Below are 12,015 nucleotides of genomic sequence, written 5' to 3' on the forward strand. Positions count from 1 at the left end.
TGAACTGCAATGGCTTCGAAGCTCCTCGAGATGGCACAAGACAAACAAGGTTTATTCAATTTGTACAAATTTCATAGTAGCCTAGTTGGGTTCTTGGAAAAAACAAGATATGAAAAGTCGCATGAAAAGTAATGTACAACAACCACTTAAAGTTGAAATAATAATAATGATTTAAAACCTTGTTAGGGACACTTTTTGAAATCTTGAAAAATCAAATATGTTTCATTTAGGCTAGTAAATATTCACATTTGTTAAAACGGTAACACTTTACATAAGATCCCATTAGTTAACATTAGTTAATGCATAACTAGGCTACTATAACAGCAATAGCCACTTGTTATGGTATTTATTAATTAATGAAAATACTATTATTGACAAAAATATGAACATAATATATAAAGTTTAGAAACTTTAAAATGCTGGAATGTTTTAATTAAAGAGACAATACAAAGTTTAAGCTATTATAATCTGTCCTTTAAACTAATGGTGATTCTTCTTCTGTTGTTGTTGTTGTTGTTGTTGTTAATTTCTTAATCATGTTTCTTTAAAATACTGGTTCAGTAAAAAATATATAGCCTAAATCTCGGCCGCGCACTCATATCAGCTATTAATGATGTTCTCTCCGTACTTCCACGAACAGACAATTTTACATTTTCAATCGTTTTGGTTTCGAGGCATGTATCCTGTTTGTCAACTTACTACATGAACGAGTTTGTACTTTTTCTCACGCAGAAAAGGGAGGAATTTAGGCGTGTCTACTTAAGAGGCCATGCCAGGTAAAAACCCTAATGAATGGGAAACACGGAAGTTCACAAAAACTGACAGAGAGCCTCCACAATCTCAGTTGGAGATCGCGACTGTCACCTGTGATGATGCTGAGCGCGTCTCGGTAAATGTTCTGTTTACAGTCTCGATCTGATGGTTGGATTTGATCTCAAACTGCCTGTAAAACCGACGTCTGTTCAGCGATCGATCGACAGGCGATGATGTGAATTCAAACGCTCGCTACTTCAGGCGTTTTTAAGAATCAGGCTCCATAGTCACAATGAGTGCTCCAGTCACCGAGGGTCAAGCGCCCTCCACCTCTGCTGGAAATCCACAGGGACTCAGTGTAAATGATGTCAATCAGATGATCATGGAGTTCATGATGTTCATGATGAAGGCGATTGTCCTGTGCTACCCCGTGTACCTGACCGCCTCGCTTGGATTCAGCATCAGCTGGATTCTTCTGAGCATTCTGATGTGGACAATGTGGAAAAACAACCGCAGGTGGAAAGATCAGAGGATCGATACAGCCATTGACTTTTTGGAAAACGAGAAGGACGTGATCAGCACTGAACTCAAGTCCACGAACATGCCAGCTTGGGTGGGTGGTCTTCTTGACATTTTTACTGTCCTGGGATAATACTAGGCTAATTTAAGTGCAGCGTGCAAAATATACATTTGTGAGTTGATACTGAAAATGCAAACTAATGCTGGTGGGTAAATACTGTACTGTATTTGTGTATTAGCCTACTGCTTAGTATCCAAACAATACTAGATGGTATTAAACTGTCAAAGGTGTGGCTTCTTGTTGTGTTGCTTTGGGAACATCACACACAAAGATGTCAGCTTGAGCTTTTTAGTTAAGATACCCAGCCCTTCATACTTTAAAACAAGAAACTGACACACCCTAAAGTTGAAATAAATAAATGCAATGGGTTATGACGTAGAACCATTTTAGTGGACCTGTAAAGTTTCAAATTAAAGGGTAGTTCACCTATTAAAAAGAAAAAAGAAGAGACGTGAGGCTGTCAGATATCTGAGGAATGTTAGTGACAACATAAATCAATTGTGACAAAATTTTCATTTTGGGATGTACTATCTCTACCCTATGGAACCAAAAAAGTCAGCCTTTCTCAGGTTGTCAGGCTGCTCTCTAAAATAACAGCGTGACATTACACACCTGATCTTTACTGTTGATTTTGATATATAAAAGTTACACATATCCATGATACCATAAAATTAAATAGAAAATAAAACCTGGTGTTTTCTGTTTAAATAGCCCATCTGAATATCATAAAGTTATTCATGAATATTGATCCTTTCACAAGAAAAGAAATAGTTCAGTGGCATAAAAACTTTTTAGGAATGATTCTAATTCATATTTCATAAAAAAAAAAAAAAATCTGAAAGGAAAACAGAATTAAAGGTAATTAGTTTAATATGGAGAAAATTAATTCATATTTAAACATCTTGAAACAACTTGATCTTGAAATTATTGATCTTGATCCAATTATTATGTTCCTTATTCTTTGCCCTGATAGATTGATTTTGCAGATGTTGAGAAGGCTTCTTGGATTAACAAGGTAAGATTTATGCTGCAGAAGTTAATTTGCCTCTTGACATATTTTTGCAGACCTCTAGTCTTTTTCATAAACGTGTCTGCCTGTGGGAGTTTAGACTACTATTTCAATATTTCTGCCTTAAATACATGTCTCTAAATGTGCTTGTTTGTTGTAGATTCTTCAGCAGGCATGGCCGTTCTTTGGCATGTACATGGAGAAGCTTCTCATTGAAAACATTCAGCCAGCCGTAAGATTATCCAGCACCCATCTGAAGACCTTCACCTTTACTAAAGTTAACATGGGACAGAAGGTATAATTCCACAATCTGAGGCTCTGTGTCCTTAACTGCGAATAGACCGTGATACCCCACTACTATAACTATATTAGCAATCATTATAGAGTTTACAACAGTGTATTTGCGTTTCAGGCTCCAACTGTTACATGGGTACGAGCGTACACACATGAGCTGGAAACAAGAGAGGTCATCCTTGACCTCAACATTGTGTAAGCTATGACTTTAAATGTCATTTTGATACTGTATTATGCTAACCCACGTATGATTGCTATAATGTGTGGTTTAATTCTACTGTAGTTACGATGCTGATGTGGACATTGATGCAGATGTTAAACCAGCCATCAAAGTAGGAGTCAAAGGGCTTCAGGTTAGTGAAGGAATTTAATGAATGTTAAAATGAAAACTTCAATTTAATAGTAGTAGATAGGCTTTTTTTTCAGTTGATGTTCAAATGTTGACTTTCAGTCAGACGAGATCACATTTGTGACATACACTACCATTCAAAAGTTTGGAGTCAGATCAAAACATTTTTCTCATCTTTTTCTAGTCTCTTATTCTCACCAACGCTGCATTTTTTAAATCAAATATACAGTAGAACAGTAATATTGTGAAATATTAGTACGGGAAAAAAAAATCTCTTTTACTAGAATTTAAAATGTAATATATTCCTGTAATGGCAAAGCTGAATTTTCAGCATCATTACTGCAGTCTTCAGTGACACATGATCCTTCAGAATTGATTCTAATAATATGCTGATTTTCTGATCAAAAAACATTGATTATTGTTATCATCAATGATGTAACAGTTGCGCAATATTTTCGAGGAAACTGTGATACATTTGATTTTTCTCAGAATACTTTAAAGAATAGAAAGTTTAATAGAACAGCATTTATTTAAAATAGAAATGTATTGTAACATTATAAATGTCTTTACTGTCACTTTTGAGCGATTAAATGCATCTTTGCTGAATAAAATGATTAATTTCCTTTAAAAAAATCTTACTGACCACAAACTTTTGAATAATAGTGTACAGGAGTTTCCTGCCGAACCCTCAGCCACAATGTTCCAAAAAATGTATTGTGTCCATATGTTTGTTTATCATCATTTGAGAGTATTTACAGGAAATGCACCAACATCTAGGAGAGTCCCCACGGCACAAGTTAATGTATAAAAGTATGAAAATGTGTGAATGAGTTTATTTTTTCCTTCAGCTTCAGGGGATGCTACGTGTAATTCTCGAGCCTCTGATTGGCCAGGCACCCCTTGTAGGTGGAGTCACCATGTTTTTCATTCGCCGACCCGTGAGTATGGATATTGCAAGCATTTGGCATGCTCAAAGTAAAAAAAATAAAAGTGTCATGAGTTCATTAGCAAAACATGAACATTTTAAATGGCATTTCCAGGCTCTGCAAGTCAATTGGACTGGAATGACTAACCTTTTGGATGGTCCAGGGCTAAGGTACGTTCACAGATTTTAGTAGTTTTGATTGTCACTCAATAATATGTGTGTAGAACCTTAAAATGTTGAAATGTCCATGTGCATTTGTTGTATTTATGAAAATCTGTCAGAATAATGTTTTTTCTTTTTTCTTTTTTTTTTTTACTTGACAGTTCTCGATACACATGTTATCTTAGAAGTATTGAAGTATTATTATTGCATTATTTCATAACTTATGCACTTTGTTAGTTAGGGTTAGGGTTAGATTGTGTCCTTAAATTGTGCATATACATTGTATTATCAAACAGTTAACCCTGTAATAAGCATGAGCAACTCAGTCACATTAAAGCTGGAGTAGGTAAACATAAATGAAAAAACAAACAGTAAACTAGCTGGCCACCTACACTCATCTTCAAAACTGCTTCAGGACATGGAATGTTGTCATGCAAGTTTATATATAGACGATTGTGTGTAGCCTGAAAGCCTCCAGTGTGTGGAGGGATAAATAGGACAGGTGTAATAATAAGGATTAAAGGTGTCCTTTTTCCAATTACTGATTACCTTATTGTGCTCTTTGTTCTTAGTCTGCCATCATTTTATATATAATACATAACATGCTGTCTCAAAACACAATTTTTCATTATTTAGTACAAATTGGAAAAATAATGTTATTTCTGATAACTGTTAACTCATTAATCTCTATAACAATCAGGGATAAACCCATATATCCTGCAACCCAGGACAGATTTTACCTGGCTGTAAGACTCTTGTAGTCACTGAGTAATCCAGGCATATATTAAATGATATGTAACGTGATATGTAGTCTTTTTCAACAAAATCTGAATCTCAATTTACTCTTTAGTCATATGTCAGAATCAGCCATTGTGGACATCATCGCCTCTCTCATGGTTCTGCCCAATCGGATGTGCATCCCTTTGATTGACCAAGTCAAGGTTGACGAAATGAAATTTCCACTTCCTCGGGTAAGACTGGGAATGATCATTTTCCATTTCCAAAATCAGTCAAAAAGCTTTGTATGTGTTTGTTTTCAAACTGGAGAATAATTTACACCATGTGAACATCTTTAGGGTGTTGTACGGGTCCATGTTTTGGAGGCCCGGAATCTTGTAGCAAAGGACACGCACATGATGGGACTAGTAAAGGGCAAGTCAGATCCATATACTGTGCTGAGGGTCGGGAACAAGCAATTCAAAACAAAGACCATCAAAGAAAATTTGAATCCACGCTGGAATGAAGTTTATGAGGTAATTATTATGAGCAGTCCTTAATCTATCTGTATAATATTCAAGGTCTATTCCACTGAATGGGTGTCATGTGCTTGTTGTAACTCTTCCAAGTAACACATCATTTTTTTAATCGTTTTTAAAACTGAATCTAAAAACACATATATTTAACCATTCAAAATATGTATTGGTCCATCTCAGGTAATGCTGTTTCATTTTTTACAAGGTTTTTAATTGGAAGATGGATGCATTTTTCTCCAAAACTTGTCTTTTAAAAAGAATGTTAAAAAAATGTCAACTAATTCCTTTTTTTTGGAGATGTTTGTTTTAAAGAAATTGTTAACTTGTGCTGTTCTAAAAAATATTTTTGTCCTTTTAAAGGCGACTCAAGCCTCAAGATTATACAAAAATAATAATAATGTATTAATATTAATTGGGTAACAGGAATTAACATTGGGTAACAGGAATATGTGTCCAAATGTGTATAAAGGCTTGACTACACTTGTGAGGTGTTAATGTGAGCCGCACCTTACTGGTAAAAAGGCTTATAAATCGGCCAAATCATGTTTCTATTTAAATCTAGTGTTCTGAACAGGTTTCTGTGAGGGTTATGATTTTTTGTTTTATTTTTTTAAGGAAATAATTAATAATTAAGCACAGATAGGATATGGAGGCACACACCAATGCAAAAGAAAAAAGATTTCTGAAGGATGTTAATCATATTTCATGCTAAAATGTAGCAATAAAGTGGGGGCAGGTAACATGCTATTTTTTCAGCGTTTTAAGTAGTTAATAATTCATGTTTCAAATGATATATTTTACATTTGCTGTTAGATTAAAGTGCAGGACACTTGACTTAATCATATTTTTTTTATTTTAGAGTTCATTTTCATGCATATTTGTACATATAATGTTCTGGGGACAGAAATGGAACCCACAAGTCATTTCAGATAGTAAAATAGGAAATGCAAAGAGATCTCATTAATATTTGATTTCAATAGTTTGTCATTCATGAAGCTCCTGGACAGGAGTTGGAAGTGGAACTTTATGACGAAGACACAGACGCTGATGACTTTTTGGGCAGGTAATGATGATTATGCTATTATAGATGCTCATAGTCATTATTTTACCCATTTTATGTGATTGAGTGTGAGATGTTGGATTGTCTGCCACAGGTTCAGTTTGGATTGCGGAGATGTGAGAAAAGACCGAGAGATAGACGAGGTGAGCTTTAGAAAGATCAGAATCATAATGCTCCTTTACTGATAGTTGATTGGAATGAGAACAAGAAAAAAAAATTATATACTTCTCTGAACATTGACAAAAAAAAGTCTAAAAATATACCATGATATAATTAAGTTGTAACTTTGATTTGCAGTGGTACACTCTGGAGGACATTGAGAGTGGTCAGATACATATGAAATTGCAGTGGTTTTCCTTGCTCACAAACCCAGAACTGCTGAAAGAGGTAAGCTTGTATTTATTGCATTTATAATAGTTACCTTGATGTATTGATTTAGATACTGCGGCAGATGGTTAAAATATGTGCCGTGATTTAAGTGGTGTATTTAACAAAATATGTGTTATATCTAAAGAATCAAACTGTGTCTGGGTCAAATTTAAGGTTATTTTCATATGTTTTCTTCTTATTTGTATATTTTCACCGTTCAGACCAGTGATGGGCTCGCTTGTGCCATGCTGGCAGTATATCTAGATAGTGCCTCCAATCTGCCTGTGAGTATACTTGTACAATGAGAGCACTTCTAAAAGACTGCCAGCCTATTATAACAAACACAGCATGTGAAAACAATTGATATTGTCTTCCATTTTTATTTGACTTCAGAAAGAACAACATGAATTCACCCATAATGAGAAGCATGGAAAACAACCCAAAGTGTCTCGGGTAAGAAATTGCCTCAGCTTCTTTATTCTACACAGTTTGCAGTCGTTTCTTCATTTCTTCAAAACCATCATTTCATTGTCCCTGACTTTATGGGGGAAGAATCTACTTTTAAGCTTCTCAGAATCAATCCAGACACAGCTTAATGGGTAAATTAACAAACTTTTCAGATAGGCTTAATGCAATAATGAAAATGTTGTCATCATTTACTCACCCTTGTGTTGTTACAAACCTCTATGTTGTTATGTCAGTGGAAGACAAATAGAGTTTAAAAAAATAAAATAAAAAATAAACCTATGGTTATTGTGTCCAGCTCCAAAAAGGTTCCATAAAATTACACCATAAACACTATAAAAATACCATATCAAGCTTCTGAAGCCAAATGATAGGTTTGTGCGAGGAACAAACTGAAATTAAGATTCACCGTTAATAAATAGATGAGTAAATGATAACCAATTTTTCTATTCTTTTAAGCCTTTCTGAAAAGTTTGTCTATTAGGCTTACTCGTGAATAAGGTGAATTTTTTTTTCTTTTCTGTTAGCAGGTCAAAATGCTAGATGTCTCGGTATTTGACTCTTATTCCTTCTCATGTGTTTGGAATGCAGCCTCCTACCATCTTGTACTGAATAGAGAGCATTCCAGAGATTATATCATATCGTTTTAACTGTGAGCATGATAAAGTCAAGGTGCAGGTTTTCATTTCTGCTTCTGCTTGTAATGACCTGTTCATCTGGTTTCTACCAGTGGCTCAGCTATGAAAATGATCACGTTAACCACATATACATGTCATGCAAATCAACAGGTGAAACATTAGGACTTTTTCATGATCTGAGTTTCATAATCATAATATCACCTCATTGTCAGTGGATTACAAACCTATTATTTTGACATTTGGCTGGATTTTTTTTTATATAGTAGAGTAATCTACTGGTCAGGACATTTTCCTGCACACATTCTCTGAATTCTTTCTTCTGTCAAAAATAAAAAACATTTTTTTGCAGATGCCAGAACTGGTTTTGGCATGATGTGGTTTTTAATGCACCACTTGCTAATTCATCTATAAGCTGCATTCCAATCGATGAGCGTAATTGTTTGTCTATCACCTGACTTAGTCACTACCTGACTTAAATTAAAATCTGTGCTAGATTTGTAAAAAATCATAAACAACTGGAAAGTTTAAGGAAAAGTCATGGGAAATCATTGATGGAAAAAGCTTGGGAACCATATCTAAGGGTTACTTGGAATATACATCATCAAAATGTGTATTTCCCTAAATGAGATTTATTTACGGTGTCCATTTTTAATTTCAGCTCACCAGAAAAACTAATGATCCCAACTCATACGTGGAGTTTTCCATTGCTCAGCAAAGTCAAAAAAGCAAGGTATTTAACTTATTTGGAATATAATTCTAATGCCAATCCCCTTCAGCTTTTCCTCTTTTTTTTACATAGTGGATCAGATATTTAGAAGCTGCAGTGTTTGTATTTGTTTTGACAGATTGTATATGCCACAAAAGACCCGACTTATGATGAATGCTTCACATTCTTTGTGCACAGCGTGAAAAACCAAGTGTTGAATGTTGAGGTAAACCAGGTCTTAAAATAATCTATTTTACAATTTTAAAACAGACTGAGTTTTTCTTGTTTTTCCATACAAAAGGCTTGATAAATATAACAAACATCAGAAATTGATAGCATTATTATGTAATATATAGAAAATAAATCTATATTTTTTATTTTTATGTGACCTCAGGTAAAGGAACACCAGAAGAAATCCTCATTGGGCAAACTCACTCTGCCATTGGTCCGGCTGCTCAATGTTTCTGACATGACAATGGACCAGCGTTTTCAGCTTGAGCGCTCCGGAGCCAATAGCCAGATCAAGATGAAAGCTGTTCTCAGGGTGAGCGACTAAACACAGTACTAAAACTTAAAATCAAACATTTAAAAGTAATATTATTTATTATATTGGTTACACTTAACAGTAAGTTTAAATATGTTAACATTAGTTAAAGTATTAGGTATCACAAACTAACAATGAAATTTACATTACATTATTTATTAATCTAGGTTAATATTACAAATTTCAACATTACAATTTGTAAAAATGACATAATATACTTTTAAAGGATATGCATTAATAAGGAACTAATAAGTATGTGTTAAGTATGAATTAATAATTATGTATTTATTAATTATTATTAACCTAGATTCACAAATTAATTTAAATGGTTGAATGAATGAATTTATTTAAATTGTTGTTCAGTGTTACATACATTCAATTCCTACAATACATTGTGGTTGGCACAAACAATGTTTATCTTTGTTGCAAGTAACCCAGTATTGGTTCCTTTTTTATGTTTTATATATATATATATATATGTATGTATGTATGTATGTATGTATGTATGTATGTGTGTATGTGTGTGTATGTGTGTGTGTGTGTATGTGTATGTGTATGTGTATGTGTATGTGTATGTGTATGTGTATGTGTATGTGTATGTGTATGTGTATGTGTATGTGTATGTGTATGTGTGTGTGTGTGTGTGTGTGTGTGTGTGTGTGTGTATGTATGTATGTATGTATGTGTATATGTAAAGTCTCCCTCTAAAGGATTTGATGTAAATATAGTTATATTGTATATATGTTTTATTGTATATTAAGACATACATTAATAATGAATATAATATTTGTTGGTAAATATTTAACAATGACTTCACACCTTTCGCTTCAATTAGATCCTTGCGTTGGAGAAACGGGAACCAAAGGTTGTCACTCCACCAGCTCAGGATAAGGCAACAGTCTCATCGAGCCAAACTCGCCCTGAGCCTCCGACTCCAGTTCCTGTTCAGCCCGTACAGAGCAACCTGAAAGAAAAAGTGCCCGTTTCATCTGTCCCGCTCTCCAGAACACAGACTGTTCCTGCCCCTATGCCATCTACAGTCAGCTCCTCTAATGAACTGCAAGCGGATTATCCCCCCTCCCGACGAAGCACTTTCGTGAGCACAGAGGCGCTGCATTCGAGCCTGTCCACCCCCAGTCAAATGCGCCGCTACGATTCCCAAAGCCTGTTGTCGGAGAACTCAATAGCTTCTTCTCGCTTTGATCTAACAGACACTAGTGTCCCTTATCCTGAGTATGTAATATGGTGACACTTACATTGATTGATTTATTTATTTATATTGCGCTTAATACAATACAGATATGAAGCAATGTTATGAAGCAAACTCAGTTTAACTATAAAGCAGTACCGTGTCTTTATTTAGCTCAAGTCAGTTCAGTGTTGATTCAGTTCAGCTCAATAACAGTTCAAATGTTTTGTTCTACAAAAATCTTCAAACTTTCACCAATGAGTTTATATGTTCATTCAAAGGGCCATCTTGAATCATCAGGGCAGCTTTGGGCAGATCCAACTCACATTGCGTTATGCCACCTTAAGGAAGCGGCTCATCGTGATGGTCAACAGCTGCAAGTGAGATGCCTGTGTCTCTTTTTTTTAAATATATACCTTCTAATTATTTACCACACAGCTGAAAGAATCATAAAAACTATTATCCTTCTTCATGACTCCTTAGGGATCTGGTTTCCTGCAGCGAGAACGGCTCTGATACTTACATCCGCATGTATCTGCTGCCTGATCTGACGTGGAAACACCGCAAGCGCACTCCGGTTAAAAAGAAAACTGTGAACCCTGTCTTCAATGAGATGTTAGAGCCATTTTTCACTTCTTGAAAACCAAGTATTTTCATTGTTTGAAAAGATCTCTAAAATAACTCTTCATCTCAGATTTGAGTTTGCCGTGTCACCGGAGGAAGCAAGAACCAGAAAGTTGGATGTTGCTGTAAAAAACAATAAAATGCTTCACAAAAGGGAGCGAAAGGAGATTGGAATGGTAAGTAGATAAAGAACGTGGATTGACATGAATATATGAGGCAGCGATAGACTAAGCATTATTAGGATGTTGAGATTAAAAATGTTATTTATATTTCCCAAAAGGTTTTGATTGATTTGTCTGAAATAGATCTAAACATGGGCTCCACAGAATGGTAAGGACAGCAAATGTGGTCAAGTAAATTTGTTGTGGCATTAACTTTTACCGCACAGAATTTTTTTACTAATATGGTTTAAGCATACAGATGGTTTGTGTTTATGTATAATTTTTTCTCTCAAACAGGTATGAACTCTCTCTCCCCGGGCTAAAGAAGACAAACTAGCAGAACAGAGGTCAACTTGTCGCAAAATAACTTAGAAAATGTATTATTTATCTTATAATTTTATCTTGTACCCATTGCTGAGAGCTACCCAGATGAGACAGACTAAGTACTTTGACACTGACTTTAAAGGTGATTTGAATACATAATTCCTAATTCTACACAATATTTCCTCTTTATTGCTTATGTTGACCATATGCCATTCTGTAGGATACAATTTTATACATTATCTATTTTCACATTTATACTTCGAGCTTCATGCATTTGCAGTCTTTTTTATGTGATACAGTGATTCTTGACATGGCTTTCAGTCTTTTTCCTTCTTTCTGTCCAAGTCTTCAAAACAGGTTTATAATTTTTTTTTTATTGCGGTTAACAATACTTGTTCATTAACATTTTTTATATAAATATCAGTATGAACTCATGAAATGGTAGCAAAACTTCTTGAATTCCTGAATATAGAGACAAATATGATTTAAAAGCATCTTAAAGCATGAAGTATTATTTTTGGTTGTTACAATGGAATTCAAGATTCCTAAGATCTATTTTTCCAACAATATGTCTTTCTGCACTAATAAGAAATATAATTGTATTGATTTA

The 12,015-nt window shown here is 34.6% G+C and overlaps 1 protein-coding gene across 2 annotated transcripts; it reads left to right on the forward strand.

Annotated features, from left to right (window-relative positions):
- The first annotated feature begins 801 nt into the window (after positions 1-801).
- On the forward strand, positions 802-11,838 carry esyt3 (extended synaptotagmin-like protein 3). 2 transcript variants are annotated; one of them, XM_079880670.1, is made up of 23 exons: positions 802-1,366; positions 2,307-2,348; positions 2,503-2,637; positions 2,755-2,831; positions 2,920-2,989; positions 3,834-3,923; positions 4,026-4,081; positions 4,923-5,043; positions 5,149-5,325; positions 6,306-6,388; positions 6,480-6,528; positions 6,683-6,772; positions 6,976-7,038; positions 7,148-7,207; positions 8,516-8,587; positions 8,703-8,789; positions 8,958-9,107; positions 9,943-10,340; positions 10,578-10,676; positions 10,780-10,911; positions 10,991-11,096; positions 11,201-11,250; positions 11,379-11,838. In XM_079880670.1, exons 1-23 carry the CDS (start codon positions 1,046-1,048, stop codon positions 11,416-11,418), a joined length of 2,568 nt encoding a protein of 855 aa, XP_079736796.1. In that variant the 5' UTR covers positions 802-1,045; the 3' UTR covers positions 11,419-11,838. The 2 variants fall into 2 exon arrangements, with proteins under 2 accessions (XP_079736796.1, XP_079736797.1); XM_079880671.1 differs by lacking the exon at positions 11,201-11,250 and having other exon boundaries at positions 11,379-11,454.
- Positions 11,839-12,015: the final 177 nt, after the last annotated feature.

Source organism: Squalius cephalus (genome assembly GCF_949319135.1).
Source record: "Squalius cephalus genome assembly, chromosome: 9".
NCBI lineage: Eukaryota > Metazoa > Chordata > Actinopteri > Cypriniformes > Leuciscidae > Squalius > Squalius cephalus.

Coding starts and splice junctions, on each gene's coding strand:
- esyt3 (XM_079880670.1), top strand. CDS start 1,046: ATGAGTGCTCCAGTCACCGAGGGTCAAGCGCCCTCCACCTCTGCTGGA. Junction 6,529..6,682: donor AAGACCGAGAGATAGACGAG/GTGAGCTTTAGA, acceptor TTTGATTTGCAG/TGGTACACTCTGGAGGACAT. Junction 8,790..8,957: donor ACCAAGTGTTGAATGTTGAG/GTAAACCAGGTC, acceptor ATGTGACCTCAG/GTAAAGGAACACCAGAAGAA.